Source organism: Myiozetetes cayanensis, unplaced genomic scaffold, assembly GCF_022539395.1.
Source record: "Myiozetetes cayanensis isolate MyiCay16 unplaced genomic scaffold, myiCay2020 scf13, whole genome shotgun sequence".
Taxonomy (NCBI): Eukaryota; Metazoa; Chordata; class Aves; order Passeriformes; family Tyrannidae; genus Myiozetetes; species Myiozetetes cayanensis.
The window spans coordinates 9,395,718-9,415,919 of record NW_026086937.1 but is presented as its reverse complement, the minus strand read 5'-3'; the positions used below and the strand labels follow the sequence as shown (position 1 = coordinate 9,415,919).

At 44.2% G+C, this 20,202-nt stretch overlaps 1 protein-coding gene across 2 annotated transcripts; it reads right to left on the bottom strand.

The window, feature by feature from the left end:
- Positions 1-4,466: 4,466 nt before the first annotated feature.
- On the bottom strand, positions 4,467-19,646 carry AMMECR1L (AMMECR1 like). 2 transcript variants are annotated; one of them, XM_050307923.1, is made up of 7 exons: positions 19,399-19,646; positions 16,894-17,338; positions 11,573-11,683; positions 10,996-11,110; positions 10,152-10,242; positions 9,073-9,169; positions 4,467-7,891 (listed from the first exon to the last, which is right to left on the bottom strand). In XM_050307923.1, the coding sequence occupies exons 2-7, from the start codon at positions 17,298-17,300 to the stop codon at positions 7,780-7,782; spliced, it is 933 nt and encodes a 310-aa protein (XP_050163880.1). In that variant the 5' UTR covers positions 17,301-17,338; positions 19,399-19,646; the 3' UTR covers positions 4,467-7,779. The 2 variants fall into 2 exon arrangements, with proteins under 2 accessions (XP_050163880.1, XP_050163881.1); XM_050307924.1 differs by lacking the exon at positions 19,399-19,646 and adding an exon at positions 18,861-19,111.
- Positions 19,647-20,202: the final 556 nt, after the last annotated feature.

The window sequence follows — 20,202 nt, the reverse complement described above, 5'->3', positions numbered from 1 at the left end:
AGAGGGGCCGATGGTCCGTTCTACCCCGAGCACTGCCGAATATAAAAAAGCGGAGTTGCCGCTGTGGAGAACCGGGGGGAAACAGCGGGAACAGGGCTCCTGAGCAGCCCCTCCCCTCCACGAAGCAGCCCTCAGAGGTGTGTTTAAGCTCGCTTAGCAATGAGCTCCTTTCAGAGACGGAACGAGGTTGGGTGCTGAGCGTTGTTTATGTGAACACGGGGCAAACAGCTGTGACAGACCAAGGCATCATCATACCAAGACCCAGGCAGCCATGGACTGGATGAGGGGACATGATTTTAAGTTGCGTCAGGAGATGAGGTCAAAGTTGGACTTTAGGAAGAAATTCTTCACAGAAGGGATAAGGCCTTGGAATGGGCTGCCCAGGGAAGTGGTGGAGTCACTGTCCCTGGAGGTGTTTAAGGATAGCCTGGACGTGGTACTCAGTGCCATGGTCTAGTTGTCATGGTGTTCCATTACAGGGTGATCACAGAGGTCTCTTCCAACTAATTGATTCTGTGATCATGAGCCCAAAGTCTTACAAGGCACAAACCAGGGCCTGAGAGCAGGATGTGGAGGAACACTGAGGGAAACAGTGCTTGTCCTTCACATGAGCAAACCCTTCTTCTGCTCTGTCCTTTAGGAGATAACCGAAGAGCTCAAAACTGTGCTGGTCCCCCTCCCCAGACTGCACAGCAGCACCCATTTGCCCAGGAGCACCCGGGGGCACCAAGGCAGCAGGTACATCTTCACATCAGTGGATCAGTGAGGTACAGCCTGCTCTGTTTCGCCACCAGAACATCCTCCAGCTAGACAGCAAAACCCAGCCTTGGGAAAACTGTGCCAAAATTTCTGTCTAGCTCACTGTGATTAATAGACCTCGGTCTGTAATGAAGGAGTATTGGTATCATAACACTCTGTGAGGAAGGTTACTATTTCAGACTATCCAGAAGCAATCTACAGACCCCTAAAAGTTATAGGCAGGCTGAAAATGAAGATAGTTCTCCAGCACTGCCAGCAAAATAACTTATGGAGTAGTGTTTTCCCTGGAGAGCTCACATGTAAGTGCCTAACCAGCCTAAGACTCTTAAAGTAATCATCTTATCAGCCCTTACTATGTCATCCTGCACCCCTAAAGAAAGGCAAAAATAGACTGTTGGAGGATTTATGATGAAACCACTCCTGTTCTCATGAACTGCATCTGTGCTTAGGTGAACCATTGGGAAAAGGAATGCATTAAAAATAAACTATAGGAATATGAAGTGGCCAAATAACAGATTTCTAATATTTGTTATCTGGATAATGAGCATAGAAGAGAAACTGAATGGAAAGTAATTTGCTAAGTGGTACAAGCAGAAAGACATCCAGTAAGAAATGGAATGGAAATATCTCGGGGAACATCTGGCAAATTAAACAATTTCAATTAGGTTTACAAGAAAGCAAAGAAATCCATGCCAGATTGACCAGAGAAGCATTTAAAATCATTTGGAATCCTGCCTGAAATACCCCATCAACTCAGATCATGATTCTCAGAGCAGTAGGTAGCTCGCTGAGGTTTAAGTTATTAATATCCCTGTTGGTTTTCCCCCAGAGATTCATTCTACTTAAGTATACAAAAACTAAAGAGAACCAGATTCTTGCAAGAGTTTATAGGTACAGTTTAAGAGGCTATCGTAAAAGATTACATCCATTATCACTGATGTGTTTTGTTTTGAAGAATTTAAAAAATGAACTTATAAACTCCACAGGAAGTATTGTTCAGCTGCTGCAACAAACCAAACACAGCAGGGTACCTGACTTTTTTGTCATTTTTAAAATGCTCTGGCTTTTTCCTCACAAATAATGACTGTTTCAGCATTTGCCAACAAAATACGCATAGAAAAGGAAGATGAGGTTGATTAAAATAAAGACTATAGGAACTTTTGAGCAGCTTTAGTGGTCACATCCTAAAATAAACTGATTAAAAAAAAAAAAAAGAATACTAGGCCAAATGTAATTTGTCATGAACAGAGCCTCTAATATTCCATATTCCAGGGAAAAAGCATTGGTCCTTGCTGGAGACATGTTATTAAGTAGCAGATTGTTAGACAGACCTATTATGGTAATTCCTACGTTGCTATAGTTGAAACACAGAGCCTGTAAACACTAATTGCACCTCCACAGATCTTACAAAATACTAAGCTAAATACCTCCATGTAATCAAATGTAGGAAGAGCTAATAACAAGGATATTCTATTATTAGCATAAACCCACTTTGTAATATGCTTTTCTTCTAAACCAGCAGCAGAAATGTGATTTTCCTAGCAGTTTTTTAAGCTTTCAAACAGTAATTACACATTTTCTGTGGAGTGCCAGTGTGATCCTTGTGGAGATAACCACCCACTGAGAACACCGTGTGCCACCATAGCCAGTATTGGCCAAGACATGAGTGATTTTCATCTGTGTTCTTAAAGTATAACTCTTCAGGTTTAGGTTTTCACACCATTTTTGCCTTTATTTTGACTCCATTTAAAATTATATCTCCCAAACTGTAAGGAATGAACATGTATGAGCAAAGTAAGATTATATTAATAGCCAGTAATAAAGTCATAGTAAGCCTCTGAATGCAAAACTGCATGATCTGTTCAGCTTTGTATGACATCTAGACATGCTATCAACTGGTTGCATCATGCATAATTTCTGCCAGAATTAATCTGATTATGAGAACAGTCTAGCTGACTACAGAGAAGGGAAAAAAATATGGTTCAATAATCTGGATATTGTTCATTTTACAGAACTATATACTTGTTTTAAGGAACATGAGAACAATACTCTTCTATGGTTTCTTGTGAGTGATCATCAAACACACACAAGTCATCTTTTCCCAGACCATGGGAAAACCAGCCTAGGAACTTTCCTATCACACTGCTCTATGTACTGTCAGTATAAATATTGACTTATTGAGGCTCATGGGAAAATTTTTAGGTTTTTTCTGGTTTTCATTTTTATCTTCAAGAGGTGGCATTTCTCAGTCACAGGTAAAATAAAATTCTTTTTTGTGTGTGTTTAGAATAAAAATGCTCAAGTATTCTTCATTTGAAGTGTCTTGTAGAAATTCCTCCTTTAATTTGGTTCTAGAAAGAAGTGAGTACCAAATGAGTAATTAATTTTGTTTCTTATTTCAAACAGGAGTAACAACAGAAGAAAGTGTTTCCAGGAGAATTATCTTGGTTTATATTTAGCCTGGATTGACCTATTTCAGTGTGCAGTCATATGTACACCCTTCTACCTGGCCTCATCCTCCCTGTGAGCTGCTGAGTGAGTGTTCCTGTGGTCACAGAATGCAACATGCACGGAAGAACCTCTACTGAAAGACACCAGAGGATGATTTTATGTCTGACTGATTCAATAGGAAACAAAAAAAATCAAGTAAGGAAAAGCATATGACACAAAAATGTACAAAAAGTCAATGTATTCCTGACAACAAAGCGCAGAGAATATACCTGATAACTTCCTTGGGCACACGATGGCAGTGATATGGGTAACTTCAGAAATAACAAGGAGGCACCTGGAAATCACATTAGTCCCCAGTGTCCTCCTCAACCCCTCCTCACATTGCCTAGGGGATTTACTTTCTAGCCTGACTAGTACCACAGCATATTTTCTGAAAATAGGTTTTTGCTTTGTAGTTGCGCTGAGGTCAAGGAGCTTCTCAGGCACATTTCAGTCAAAAGTACCTTCCCCCCCTTGGTTTGGTTGGTGTTTTCTTTGGGGTCTTATGACTGTTCATTGGCATCCAAGGCTGCCCTTCCCAAGAGCCACAAGCAGAAAATGTAGGATTTCCAACAACACATCTGCCACAGATAAAAAGTTAACAATAACCTGACAGCGTATGGAAAAAAATCAGGTATAATTCAAAACTATTCCACAAATCAGTTAATCCTGTCCCAAAACAAACATTCAAATTGCAAGAATCTAGAAGGATGAAGGTGTTTCTTCTGAAATAATATTTTTAGATCACCTTAAGACTACAGCCTCAGAGTATAGACAATCTGCTCTCATTAGTTCATTCTAGAAGACAAAAACCCAAAGAACCATTTTGGTAGTTTCAGACAGATTTAGGGTACTCTGTACGTATGTGCTTTATATATGTCATGGCACATCATCATGACAGAAAGTTATCGTCAAGCAAACATTATTTCAGGATACAAAGACACTGCTACACCATTATTCATGAAACATATTTAGTGGTCGGTTTTAATTTTCCTTCTATTTTAGCTTGCTTTCTTCTAGGGAGCCTGTCTGACTGTTTCTGTGCTTCCAGACAGCTGCCATCCCACTCTGGCAACCTCCCTGGTTCTGAACATTCAGTGTTATTTACAGGTTTGTTATTCAGACCTGTAATATACTGTTTGTCTTTCTAGATGAGAATGATTTCATCTTATCCCCCATAAAGGCTGTGAGAAACCACATACAGAGGACAGTACAAATATCTTTATCCATTATGATTTATTCTCTACAATACTTCATTAGAGGATAGAGTTCAATTATTTACACTCAGAAGTTATTATATAGGTAGGAGGCAACCAAGTGTAATACAAAGAATTGGTCTGACATCTCTGCACTGAAGGTCAAAAGAGGTCTCCTGCTTTAAGGAAATAAATTAACCAAAGAAACCCAACAGAACAACATGTAGTTTCCAGAATACAAACAGAAAACAGCACTAATGGTCAGTGAAGATTGCAGAGGTTTGTTAATGTACTAGGAAAACAAATTATTCTGTGCAAAGGTTAAAATGAACTCTTAGATTTCCTTATAGATTTTTTTTTTGTTCTGATAAATTGTAGATATGTGATATTTTGACTACAAAACGTTCCCAAACTGAAATGGCCTCAGTTGAGATTGACTGTTGAACAATACAAAAAAAAATAAAGTTAAGAACCTCACAGTGGAAACATTCCAACACTGACAGACTCCAGTGATCAAAGACATTCTCCTGTAGTTACTGTAAAACAAAGACATTTCATCATTGCAGTGAGATTATTTCTCAGTTGTGGTTGTCATGAGAATAAGCCCTTCTAGACCAAAAGGCACTTGCTTCTAAGGATGAGTTAATCCAGATCTAACCAGGTAACAGCTGCTTTGAGGAGTAGTTCTAACCTGCTGTCCACAGCCAAGCAACCAGTCGTATCAGTTGGTCACTGATTTCGGTTGCCTCCATCTTGGGACAACTCAAAGTACACATTTTGTTTTCAGTTCACCTCTTTCATCCTTATGCATAGCTGCCGTGTAATGATCTAGAAATGGGATTATTTCCTGAGACCACCTGTCCTTGTCATACATTTCTCTAACTTAGCTACTGACACAGTTTTCAACTGATTTTATAGCTGGACCCTTATGGGACAAAAGCTGGGAGGGCCTGTTCCTTAGGCAGCAGACCAGTGTTTCTGACCTGCCAGCTTCTCTTCTCACTGCAACAAGACAAGAACACAGTACATATTTAGAGGCATTTTTGTTTTTGTTGGTTTTTGTGTTTGTTTTTTTTAAACAGACTGAGTGGGGAAATAGAAGTGGGAGAGGATAAGACTTCCCCAGTCCCAAGCCACCTGTCCCACTTCAGGCTTAAACCGACCAAGTCTCTCAATCCTAAAATTCTGTTCTTTAAAAAAATTACAGCTAAACCCTCCCCACCCCACCCCTTAGTCATCCCCTAGTCAAAGAAACTGAAATCAGGAAAACACTATACACTGTTGAAGACACAGAACAGGGCGAACATCTGAAAAAGAAACAGTATAGTTGAAAAGCCTGGCACTGTACGCCTGCATGACCAGTCTCACCGAGCGTGCTCAGGGGTGAAGATTTAGCACCATTTTTTTGCTTTTTTTAAACCTTTTAGAAATTAAATTCTAACATAGAACACTTGAACAGTAATGAGTGTAGCCCTATGTATCATACTGTTTGACAGCTGAAAGGTAAGTGGTATGTCCAGAGCTGACCCCACCCTCCCCCATCACTACATGGCACCTGGGAGAGTAGTTACAAACTGGAGTGGTTTGTAACAAGACGGATTTATTCTCAGCAGCAGGAAGTCGTGAACAATCCCTTCATCTTCAATTGCTTTCCAACACCACCACAAGGGAAAAGTGGCAATTTGTAAGAATGACCCAGTACAGGGTGAAAGCTGGGTCGATACTGCACCGTTATCCAGAGTAACCTCCCTCACATCTCTCTCTGTTACACCAACACGAAGCAAAACTGCACAGTTGTGCGTTGCTTCCTTAGGACCAGGAGCAGCAGCCTGCAGTTTCGTAGCTGCCCACCAGCCCTGCCATGCCAGGGCAGAATTTCAGGCTTCAAACACCAGCCAATGACCCCATGTAAGCAGGCTCTAAAGATACGTGCAACCAAACAGCCATGGCTCTGCTATGCACTCGTATCTGCTTTCCCAATCATTACTGACCCTCCAGAAACTTGGAAAACAAACCAACCAACACCACCCCAAACTATATTTTCAAGTCCAGTTACCTTATTGAGAGAGTGTCATAATTTAGAGTTTATGACATCCCTCAGTGATGCTGCAGAACAACAACGGGTAACTCAACTCCCTCTTAGAAGAGAGTATTTCTGGTGATCATCAACCATGGGAGAAGAAATACAGAATGCACACGAGTTTCACCCAGTTTGGGTAGTACAGGTTTCCCCACTCACTGCCTTGATGGAGTTCGACTAAGCTGATAAATCTTAGCAATGAAATTCCACACCTCTATTCCACAGGCCTGCTACGAACTGTGACACTCCCTGCCCTGAAGACTGGTAGTCACACCAGAGAAGGTGGCTGTCCTAGCAATAGGAAGGTCCCCAAGATAGTTAGCTTAAACAAATTTCAGTCACCAGTCTCACTGTATGGCTACAGTCAATGCCATGCAAATCCCTCCCCAGCCCTAGTCCAATCTGCTACAAATATTTGGAAACAAAACTTGGTCTTAACAGAGAAGACTCTCCAGAGATACACGAGTACCTTTTCCTCCCCATACACAGCATGTGCCATGTTGCTCTCTTGCAGGCACAACAGCATTCTGTTTCATAGCAGGCTTCATCACCAAGCTCTGCTGGAAAACCCAGAAAACTGTAAACCAAGAGAATTTCTAAAGAATCCGACCTACCAAGGATCAGAGCCTTAAAGCCTTCTAGGGTTTATTTAAATAATGGATTAATTTTTCACATCTCTAAGTGTTTTTTCTGTTGGTGAGGATGGGGTGCCATCCAGGTGTTCAACCCTCCCCAGTATTAAGATGTCCACCTGTGATGCGTGGGGACTGCAATCAGCTCTCAGCACACAACAGATACCAGAGTTAAAAAAAATTAAAAAGAACCTAAAAAATGTTTTGTTGGACTCCGTTGCCCAGGCTGCCAGGGGAATGCTCCTACTTGATCTGGGGGGCTTCCATAACAAGCAACTCAAGTTTCCACAGTGTCAGTAACACCCAGGAATGGATCAGTCTGAAGCAGCACTTTCACTCCGAGAGGTCTTCTGCACCTCACGACAGTTCGTAGGCATGGAGCCCCAATCCAACTGAACCCCCACTCAGAGGGAAGGCTGAGATAAGGCTTGGGCCCCTGAAGTCCTGTCACGCTCTCATCCTCCCCCCAGGTCAGCAGGAAGGCAGACTTGGCAACGGAAGCTAGCATCATAAAATGGTGCAGTAATAGAAGTAACTGGACCAGGAAGAGGAGGCGTCTGCCCCAATGATGTCGTAGCCGTTGGCAGCAACTGGGGAGTGGGACTGGTCATGCAGCCGTGTGTCAGGAGTAATGATTGTAGAGGGGAGGGGCATGAAGAGTGCCATTCTGGAAACAATGCTGGCGGGAGGCCATGTACTCTGCATAACTGATTGTCACCTTCTCACTGCGGTACCTGCGGAAACAGCGTCAGAAAAATAGAGTCAACGCACACGGAGGGACTAAGCAACACCCATTCGCCCCAGCTCACCCGTCCGCTCGCAGCCAGTGGCGAACAAGAGGAGCGCACTAACTTTGGTACTGCCTCGTGCAGCAGTCTGAGTAACCCATCTGAGCTTGAATTACCTGCAGCGTCCTAAAAACTGAGCCCTAGTCAAGGTGATCACAGTTAAGGGATGCCTGAAGTAGCACACATGAAACAAATTATCAAATTGCATTCTTTTTTATCTGCTTGCAGTGGGAAAAAATGGCATGAAAAGTTTGGTGGAAGAAGACTCAGTTACAATGGCTAAATAATCAGTAGTTCACCACAATTGTTTACTTTTGTGGTTATCTTCAGATTTGAAAGGCTAGTGAAAAAATGATGTGGAGAGGTGTGTGAAGGGACATTAACTATAGCATATAAGTGACAGTCTATGTTGTAAAATCAGAATTCACAAAATGTGAAGTTCCTCTGGAGAGACCAGAGTTTTCCAGGTTTTCCTAAAGCACAGTACCCAACAGATACACAGAGTGGTTGTGAGTTGCACCAAGACCACACTATGCCAGATTTTAACGAAAACCTTCATCCTGTCCTCTTCTGTTAAAAAAAACCCTGCACACCCACCTCATTTCTCCAGAGGTAAGAAACGACCTGATAAATTAATGTTTCTGTACAAAACCAGAATGTCCCAATTTTTACTAACATAAAGGGAGCAGAAACCAGTAAGACAGCTGGGGGTATAGAAAAGCAAGCAAATTCTGAAAACCAGCCAAATCCAAGTGTGGTTTGAAGACAGCTGTCACCTACAAATAGCTCCAGCATCCACACATGAGCACACTGAGAAAAAGGAGTTCATTGAAAAGATACTGAAAAATCAACCTTTTTCACTTTCAAAGGTTCTGCTTCTGATCTTTCACATAGATGGCAATATTAAAACCAGTGACACTTCTCTTAGAAAATGCCAACTTTGTTCTTGCCTGGACCAAACATATTGTGCTTCATCCCATGTGTATTATATGCCTTACACATGGCATTTCTGGTTTGGTCTTTCATATTACATGTCTCATCTGAAAGAGGTATGAAGCACAAATACTTTAAATTATCCACAAAACAGTATAAAGTAAAATTAAAAGATGACAAATACATCAACTTACCTGGTGAGTTTAATTGTTTTCCTAAAATCATTGGTAATCGGAGCCTTAAAGCCACCTTTCCTGAGTAAGGAGTCTATGGTCTGGATCTGATCCCAGTCTATTGAAAAATAGAAGCAAGGGGAATTTTTCAATATAAGAAAGATGTTTCAAAAACATAAGAGAAGCATTAAAAGGCCTCTAGAAAAGCAGACAACTAAACAGGAAACTCTGAGCTTTAGAAATCCCAGTGTTGAACTGGACATACGTAGCCTGCTGCATGTATTATCTGCATATGCCAACCCCTTTTAATTCATACTGGAGCTGGTCTATGAAACAGTAATCCCATTTTCCATACGACCTCTCTTCTTATAAAGGTCTGTGCCTTGCTTCTGTTGCGGGGACCCCAAACTGTTTCACCATGTGCCACTAAGGTTTAGCTCCCTAAGCCTTGAAAATACGAGAACACTTAGTTCTTTACATAGATTGGGATTGATGCTCTAGTGCTAGCACACTGCACTGCTATGTGAGAGATCAGAGTTAAAATCACTACCTTAGTCTTTTGCCCCAGAGCCAGGAGGATGTAACCCCTCCACTCTGCTAAGTGGAGGAAAGGAGGCAATATTTTGAGCAGTTACCATGGTGACTGCTACTCTATTTGAGTGGGAAGTGTGCTCCAGAGGGGCCCTGTTTCCAGCCCTCCTCTGGAGGATGCTACTTTAGCAAGAATGAGGAGGAAAGGGACCCTTCTGTTGGTGTTGTGCAGCCTGCAGTTATCCTAGTTGGTGGGAGAAACTTGGAAGAGGAAAGGTGCAATGCTGAATGAAGCTGGAAGATCCATACCTTGAGATCCCCTATCTCTTAAGCCCTAAAATATTTTTATATACAGCTAAGATACAGCTGTGCAATGAGAGAAAGGCCAGGTGAAACCCCAGCAGCAACTGTATCAGGTGTCAGTTCTCCAGATTAAGCCCGGTGGCTCCATGGCACTACTATGAGAACAGCATGACAGCATTGCAATCCAAGCCCAAAATCCATAGATTTAAGTTACCCAATTCTGTGACACAACATGTTGACATGTTTGGCTGCCATCTCAAACCCACCTTGTTCCTTAGCAACCTCAGGTAAATACGTGGCTGTGCGTTTGACACCTTTCTCATTGATGAACTCTATTCTGATCCCATGGATACCAACCTATAGATGGAAATGAACAGCCAAATAAGAGGTGTTTGCTAGCACTGAGTCCACCATTGAGTTGTCATTCCCACAACACTGTGTATCTCTCTCTCTCTGGACAGTTTGGCTTTTGCCTGGATAAGGACATTCCATTCCCCACTCTCTGTTCTTGACAGGCAGGCCTCACAAGCAGCTCTCTCAGCAGCACAAAGGACCTCTGACACCTTTCCCCAGTGAGCCTCACCAGTGTCCCTAAGGTAAGTCTTGTCAGAAGTCTGACAGTTTTCCATCTCTTGTGTTGTGCAAGAGAGACAAAATCTCTGTGCACAAGAATCATGCCTAAAATAACCCAACTACAAAGTCCATATATATATATATATATTCCTTCTTGAACTAAATACGCTTCCATGTACAAGGTCCTAAAAATCATTCACACCTTTAGTCTTAACTACTTTCTATTTCCAGTTTCTATTCACACCATCAGAAGACTTCCTAGGCTTTTACACATGTATTTACACCCATCTCCTATTGGGCTAAATCCATAAACCACTTTCACGTTTCTTTTATTCCCATTCAGATCCCTTCCCAACCAAAAGCACACTGTTAGCCCATCCTCTTCCTCCCTTCTAGTTTTCCAGCCCCATTTCTTCTACTTCCAGTCTCTTCTATCCCCAAACACCCCTGTAATGAAGGAGACACATCACCATGTACTAACCCGAACCCGAACGGAATGAGAGAGTGATGCAGAGTTCCAAATGCACCTGTTCTCACCTCCCAGTCCAGGTAGTCACTGGCATCCTCAAAGTTAGTGAGGAGGGAGACAGAGCAGAAGAGTTTGGGCAGCTCCTCACGGGTCAGGGGGGGAAATCGGCTGTCCTTAAGTGCACTAAAGGGAAGAGAAGAAATACTGCCTAATACAAGCACCAAACCGAAATGTTACATACTCAGTTATTCCCCTTTTTTGGATTATGCTCCGTGAAACACGTTTCTGTGCTATTGCAGAGAAAATGACTTGCAACTCTCCCTAATCTACTAAACTGTAATACCAGTGATGCTGTCCAATACCTACTGCAGTGAGAGAAATTACATGCTACAGAAGATGTCAAAACTTAGTATGCAAGACAGATTTGCAATTAGCCTTAAAATGTCAACCACAACTCACCTGTTGCAAAGATGTTCCACTAAATCCTGCTATTCCCCTCACCCTGGCTATCATACACTTCTCAGGTGTATTTTATTGTGAAGTATATTACATTGAACTATGTTGATCTAACATAGTAACCTTGAATCCTTACAGATTTTCCACAAACAAAACTAATTTCAGATTTATTTCACTGCCAACAGTTACCTGGTTAATGTGTATTCCCTGAGTCCTGAGTGAAGATTCATGGCTGAAAAGGTCCCGATGCAGCCACGAAGCCGCTTGTCTCGCCCCGTCTTCCACGTCACAAAGAGTGGACTGAAAAGGCAAAAAACAAAAGAAACCTTCCAGCCTCTAGAGAGATTTGACTGCTAAGAGGAGAGTGCCAGGGTGTAAAAGAGGCATTAAAAAAAGAGGTGTAAAAGAGCCCTTGCTTTCTTTCCCTCCAATAAACCCCAAGAGGCAGGTTTGCTCACCTGCTACCCAGCAATAACCAAACCTCGTGCCCACACCCTGCCAAACTCCACCATCTCCCTCCACCTTTTCAGCAGACTCGCTCCTCTCCAGCAGCGCTCTGCAAGTCATCCATGGACACCTTTCTGGACAGATTCTGCACTGAATCTAATGAGTGATATGCTTGTTTGACCCCACTGAGTACCTGTCAGTAGTGACCTCACTTCATAGTATCCACTAATTTACAGGGCAGCCCATATAAAAATCAATATAGGTGAAGCAAATAAGATTAGTTACTTATAGCACCAGTGAACCTGAAAGATCCCCAGGCATTCTTCAATTCCTCTATAAATCAGATTTGCAATAAAAGGTTTTGGTTTTCTTCTTCTTTTTCTTTTTTTTTTTTTTTTACGGGAATAAAGAGAAAGTCAAATTATTTTTTTCCCTGTTACTTCCATGAGGATCTGATTTCTGGATCCATCCCGAAGGCTCGAGCACTTTATGTCCACATCTTTTGCTTACCTTCCATTTGATTTATATTTACACATATTCTCTCCTGTTGGACACATACCTCAATCACTATTGTTCCTACTCAAACATCACCTGGATTTCCATTTTCCTGTCTACTATCAGGAATTTAGAGGCATATCAGTAGATTCTCAAACTCAGCAGGCTCATTTCAAGCTGCTAAACTAGAAGCCATGATTTAGCCTCAAAGAAAAACAAGTTCAGAACAACAGAGCTCTGTGAAGAGACAAACAGGTAAAGATGACTGTCAACATTAAATGCAAAAAATTAACTTCTACAGAAGTGAGTGAAATAGCAAAGGGTTGTAGAGAGAAACACAACAGAAAGGACAGTGGTGGCTGCAGCTTTACAAGGATAACCAAACATCTGGAACATTTTGTAAGGCAACTGTTATGTTCTAATTATAAAAGCAGGATGAATGATTCTACAACTTGTTCAGGTTACAAAGTACTGAATACAAGACATCAGTCTGTGGATTTCTATAGAACGTTAAGTGGTATGATAGAATTCTGAGATTAAACAAACACTGACAGGAGTTCTGAGCCATCAAGACTGATTCAACAACACTGCTCAGGCATTCACTTTCCTCACATACTCAAAGCTTTTATAAGCAATGTATCCTTGCAGCAAACGTTACAAAAGATACTGAGATGTTCTGTTCAGACAACAAAACCAGCACGGAGTGTGGATGATTTCTCAAATACAGCAACAGAACTTCTTAGTTCTAAGTTGTCAGAACATAATTTAAACTCTAGTGATAAATCGGTGTCCAGTGATGTTTCTCAGAGCAACAATGGAATTGAAAACTATCACAGCATAAATCCATCATTCAGGATGTAGTTACCAGCTGTGACCAATGGCAGAAGTAGTACACAAAATAGCAAATAGCCTGTAAGTGATAATTGTGAAGGACTTTGCCCACAGAGGAAGCGGAAACATCCTTCCACACCCAACAACAACCTTATTGTTGCTTGACCAATACAGGGTGTTTGCTGTTCTAGTTTTCTGACAACACTTCAAGGCACTTGCAGGAGATCATTGCTCTACATTTTATATGGCTACCATATGTTGAAAGAGCAAACAGAAACAGAGTGTAAGAAAATAAATTAGAAAGCTTAAAAAAACCCCCAAAACTAAACATACCCAGGAGATCTCTGAGAAACATTACTGTCACAAGTTCAGTGGAAATTTCCCTAATCTAATTAAAGTTTTGAAACCATTGCTTAGCCCATGTGACACTCACCCCAAACAGGAAAGGCAAGGGAGAACATAAAAACTGTCACTCACAGAATACAAATCTAAGCAAGTTCCCCCTTCGATTCAAATTGCAGCTTCACATTTTCAATTCACCTCTTTCCCCTTCCAAAGGGAAAAGAAACCCCACAACCCATGTTTCCACTGAGCTTTCCGTGTCTATAATAGAAGAGATGTTATCAGAAGGGACAGGATAATTGCATTCAGAAGGCTGTCATATTTTAAAGAACCTTAAAGCACATTTTAAACAATTTTTCACTGCGGTCAGAAACAACTGAGGCATAAAAAAAAGAAATACACAATGTTGTAGATGTATATAAAATTTCACTGTTTTCACTGCAGAAAAGACGTTTCTGACTCTGAAGAATAAATGCACTCAGCAAATTGCAGGTGCAGCTGACAGTAAGCCCATTGTTTCAGAGCCCCTCCTTGAAAAGTGCTATTTCCTAGATGTACTAAGAAAAGTCACAACAACCTTTTGTCCACGTTCACCCAAGAGCACTTACATGTACTTTGCAGCCATATCTTCAGTAGATTATGGCAACTGTTTCTTCCTCAGACACAACATCGCACTTAGATGTGTTTGATGAGGGTTTTTAGGCTGAGAGGGGAATTTCAGTGACTAAAAGCTAGCTCCTCCATTTGCAACTACAAAGGGAATTTTAAAGTGGAAAAATACAGCTTGTTCAAATCAGAGTTTAGCTTGTACTCGGGAAAAACCTGTTACAGAACAGATTTTATGATGCAAGTTGCTTATTATTTGTCTTGCATGGTAACTAGAAACTTCCATGGTGTAGTTTTAGCACCAGTTTGTAATGCCTACTATTAACAAATCAAAGACTGAAGTACCAAAGTAAAAGTAACCAATTAACTATCTGCACAGGTTCCAAATTGTAATTTCTTCCCGTAACCTAAATATTAAAGGGGATATTTTCTTCCTTTACCAAGTTAATTCAGACATTACTACAAGTCTTGCAATTCCACCATCTCTCCATTGATTTGTGAACATCAGTGCTTACACTGGAATAAGAGAACCTGACTCTATAGGTATCTTACCATAATTCCCATCAAGACTGTTGTCCATGTGCATATCCCCACAAGATGGTAACTGAAATTCATGGTGGCTCTCAAGTCACAACCCTGTAACTTTTATGTTATTACACTATTTATGCCAAATCCTGCCCTTCACACCTACTTTTGTCTTTACTTCGGGGTTCAGCACCAGTTTAAAAATCTGCTATCCAGAACAGGCTGTGCCTCTTTCTATTCCATCAACAGTCTGTCCAGAGAGACTTCCTGTATAAACCTTTGTTTTGCTCACAGATCTCTTCCACTGACGTTCATTATGTTACAAAGGGCCAAAATACAAATTATTTCTGTATTTTCACTTTGCTTACTCCTATATTTAATGACATCTGCCTTGAAGTTCATTCCATGACTGTCTCAAGTGGGACAGCTCATCCTTGTGTGCTGCTCTACAACAGAGCAAACCCCATGCTCTTCCCTGGGGAACATCCAACTATTTGCTGGAAGCAACAGCATAAATGCTGAAACACAAGAAAATTTAGGTAAGCATTTGCCTGCAGGGGAAGAGGAGGCAAGGGCTGGTTATGCATTGCTGCTGTGCTGATCTAAAAGTCCTGTAATTATGAGCACAGAAATACCCAATGAGCAACTCTGAACCAGCTGCTATTCCCCAAAGGACATCCTTTTTGAAACTAGTCAACAGAAAAAGCAACAAAATCCAGCCAGAAATCTCCTCTGACACCAAAAGAATGCAGCTGTGTAAAACCATCTCTCTTATTGGCTTAACAGAACAACAGCCAAAAAAAAAAAACCCTTTGCATTTCAAGTGACACAATAATAAGCAGACTAACATAAAATGTTCTAAAAGGAGCCTACCCAGGGTAGGCAGCAACAACAGCAGAAATGTTTCAGCCTGGGGAGTCCCTGGAACTATCTGAGAGCCTGGTCCAGAGCATTTCTCCATTCATTTGTATTTACAATATTAAACAGCTTAGTCTGTGGCAGCATTCAGAACATGTATCCATAATCCTACTTGGATAATAACTGCATGGAAAGCACAACCTACATCCACCCTGACAGGCAGTAAGGTGGGCAGACAGTGAATACACAGAAAAAGTCCTTGACCTGTTTAAGCCATCATTCCTTTACATCAATTTAAAATTCATTAACTTAAAATAAAAAGTTGTTGACACCATTAATTTATCTATTGTTCTGGAAGAGGCCCCTGGAGGAGCGTCAGAAAGTCTATCTGTCATTGATCTTTTCCATATAATTCTTTCACCAAACATTTTAACAACATTAACATTTCCACACCTACGCATTCAACCTTCAGATAAACATTAGCTAAATCTCACCAAAGCCAAACAGCTTCATAAATCCTTCTCCTCACTTCTGCTCAGACACATCTCCTTTCCTCCTAACCTTGGTATCGTCCTTGAAAGTTAACTCTCTTGGCAGTGCTGGGTTCATGGTTGGACTCAAATGTTTTTCCAACCTAAATGACTCTATGATTTCTCCTCACATTGCCCAGCTAACACTGTCTTCCCAAAGCATCTTCTGTAACTGGAGATTTTTCGATTCCTCTCCCTGCTAAACCCATTAACTTGGACAGCTGAACAGCCCTGTAAGTGTCCTTGTCCAATTCTCACCAGCTCAGCATTTCTTCCAGGATGAGCTGAAAACTTGTTTCAACTTCTTACTTTATTCCCTTTCCATTTGCTTCGCAGAAGGAAGTGTCCCATGTCCCTTCACCAAGTCAGTGTCTTACATTAGCTGGAGCCTCTTCAAATTATTTTTTTAATTATTATTTTATTTTTTATTATTTTACCATTCTTTTAGTACAATTTTGCAGGGGGAACCGCTCAGTTATGTTTCTGCAGAAGAATCTATTTAGAAAGAAGGGGGCAAACTTTTACGTTACCATGAAGTGGGTTTGCACTCCTCAGTAAAGGACACAGCGTCTCATGGGACATACCACACTGTGAGCTGAACAAGCACCACACCTCCTCCTACTTAGCCTGGCTCTCTTTCTGTAGGGCTAAGCATGTTCTCCCCTGAAGGCCACTCTTCAAAGCTCACTCGCTTCCACCAAAACCCACAACACGTTTTTTGTTTCTGGCAGACAAAGCAAGCAGCAGAACACCCCCCTCCCTCCCCCTGCACACCAGTTTTCCTACTCCCCAGAGGAAACCCTTCACCTGTATCCAACCAAGCCACAGCTCTGGCAGCTGTTTCCCAGCCTTCCTCCCACATGCAGATGTACTCACTAGGGGTCATTGGTAAATCGAGGAAGCCGTGGCTGAGGGAACCCGTAGAGATGACAGTAGAGTACATCAAAGCAGTAGCAGCACATTTCCGCTGTCACCACCAGGTTCTTGGTGCTGTTGGCAGTTCCATTGGGCCGAGTCAGTGGGCTCAAAGCTCCTGAAGTGGGATTCATTCGAGTAACTGGGGAATTTCCTGGGCCCAAAGTCAAGTCAGATATGTTCTCCCTTCCATTATTCCCGTCTGTGTGCTGGTGGTTCTGAAGAGGACCTGAACTGGAGCCTGGTACAGTTGTGGTCTGATTCCCATGACTGTGCGTTCCACTCCCAGACAACTTGGGCTTCTTCACCCCACAACAGCCAGCTGCCAGCTTGGGCTCAAGTGGAGGAACACAGCGTCTTTTTCCCATCCTGCTTCAAAACCTGCTGCCTGGAGCACTGTAGAACCCTGGCAAGGAAGGGGTGGAGGATAAAGAAAGCAACACACAAAGAGTTACAGGTGAAGAACTTCCCTGTTTCTGCTACAGAGGAAAAAATCCTCATAATCTGTGACCAAGTGCAGGCACTGAAGCCAGTTCAGCAGGCAGAATGGGGGTTTTCACACATAAATTGAAAGAGTGTGGACACAACACATGTGAAATCACACTTTTGAAGTTATTGATGAGGTGTACTGAACACTTCAATAAGTGGCTCATCACCAAAAAACCCACAATCAAATCTCCCATAAAGAGAATGAAACTGGGAGAAAACAGAAGAAAAAAAGACTTAGGACTACAGATACACCCTATCTACCACTTTTCCTGCTCACCCATTCCTCCTCAGTCAGTGCCTGCCCCAGTGGCAAACAAGCTGCTGACAAACCATCAGTGCATCTCCCTTCCCCATTCCCAACAGAAGAGTGACAGCAGCCCCAAATGACACCTTGGGGTTGGATTACCAGGGGGGCTGACCCTGATTTAGCATTCAAACATCAAAGAGGAGCTGCAAGCACTGAAACAACGGACTGTTTCTAAACAACAGACTATTTTCCAGATCACATGAACTGGAATCTGTATTTACTTTCTAGGACTGGGTGAATCAACAGAGCTCACAAGTAAACACACAGGGTGTACAGTCAAGATGTGCAGGACAGGAAGAGCTGAGGCCAGAGCAGTCTGAACAGAGGGAAGTGATAATAGCAGGAAACAGGTATGGTGTAAGAGAACAAACCAACTTAGAGCAGTGTTTTGCTTGCAAAGAGGAGAATGTTAGCTCATGCATCACATGCAGGGGTGGAACAAACACACGGAGGAAAAGCTGTGCAGGCAAAGATGAACAAAGATGATAGGCAAGGACCACAGGTCAGTGGCTGGAACTTAAAACACCGACATCACCCTGAGATCTGAACACACCAAGGGAGGGAAGACGAGTTCCCCACCTGTAAAACAGGGCTGGAAAGCACAGGCACACAAGTCCCGGAGACCACCACAGAGGACTGAGGTCACACTCGGTCTCACGAGTACCTGGGCACTACAGTGACCATCAGAGCACCGCCCCAACCCCCCAGGCATGTAAGCGATGTCTGAGCCGACAGCACTGTCACAGAACCGCGGGGTGGGGGGTGACACGCACTGAAATTCAGGGTGTGACAATTCCCTGCCTTCTCTGCACGTGCAAACAGTGTAAACTTTATCCATGAAGTTTCAGCGGCCATGGCAAGAGTCACATAATCCTGAACTGAACCAGAACCGGTGTAAGACGTGTTCAGAGATGCACACAAACCACACGTGCCTGCAGGACTTGCTCTGCTTAGGGACCCTCACCTCAAGGTTTTAAAAAGACCATAAGGAACAATTTACAAGACCTAATGAAAATTAAAATATTTCCTTTATCTCTACCTTTACAATAAAAAAGAAACCAAAACAAGAAAATGAAAAGCATAACTTTGACAAAGTGAGCATGTAAATGTCTCAGCGCTTATTAAAAGTTACCTGCTCTGGCTCAGGGAGGGTGCTGGGACAGATGAGCCTTCCCCAGTTACCGCTGAAGGCTCAGCCGCATTAGGGAGGCTCTATCATTATTTATTTATTTGGAATCACAACACTTGATTCAAAATCGGAGACGTGGCAGGGGCAGGGGGGAGCTCCCCTCTCCTCTCCGCTCCTCTGCAGCAGGGGCCTAACAAAGGCGGCCGCACCGGCGGCTTCTCGGCTGCGGCCCCGCTCACCGGGAGCGCCCCGCGGACGGGCGGGGGGCGCACCGGGACACCGGGACCGGCCGGGCCCTGCCCCGCGCTGCCGCCCACAAACTTTGCGGGGTGTTCGGGGCGGCCCCGCTGCCCCGCCGGGCACGGCCCGGGGACCCCTCGGGGACCGCCGGTACCCCCGGCCCGACCCCCCGGGGCAGCACCGGGGCCGCCAGGGGGCGCTACGGAGCGGGACCCCCCGGTCTCGCCGCCCCCCCCGGCCCGGCGGGCGGCCCGCGGAGCCCCCCCCGCCGCGGGGCCCCTCACGGCCGGGGGTCACCCACCTCCTGCACCCGGCCCGGCTTCTCCTCCGCCTCAGCCCCGCCGCCGCCGCTGCTGCCCCGCCGCCTTCTGCCGCCTCATGGGGCCATGGGCCTGGGCGAGGCTCCCCAGAGAAGCGGGCCCGGCGGGCGGGGGAGCGGGCAGGGCCCGCCGCAGCCGGGGCTTCCCGGGGCGGCCGGAGGACCGGAGCGAGGCCGCGGGCAGGTCCGCCGCTATCCCGGCAGCCTCGTCCTCCTCCTCCTCCTCCCCTTCCTCCTCCTTCTCCTCCTCCTCCCGGCCGTGAGGTAATGAGGGACGGACGCTCATAGTCCGCCAGCCTGCGGGCGGCGCCAGCGCGGCCACGGCGCGGGGGGGGCGCTCGGCCCCGCGCGGGACCATAGAGACACGCGCGTCCGCGCCCTCCCTGTCACGTGACGCAGCGCACGTGCGGAGACAAACAGTCCGGGGGCGGGGCCCGCACCACGTGACAGACACAGAGCTCCCATTGGCCGGCGGTGGATGTGACGGCATGGGAGGGACGGGCGTGCGCCGGGAGCGTCCATTGCGCGGCTCGGGGCGGGGGGAGCCGTATTGCCCCCCCCCAGGCCGGGCTGTGGTCCGGCCCGCCGCTGAGGGCAGGCCCCGTGCCCAGGGACAGGAACGGGCCCGGGCGGCGGGAGCCGATCCCTCGGGTCAGAGCCGGGCAAAGAACACTGCTGTGACAGGAGCCGTAAACGGCACAACCGCACCACAGCTAAAATTCACTTTTTTTTAGTATTTCCAGCTGTCCGTGGGACGCGCAAATCCTTCCCCGCACCCTTCTACAC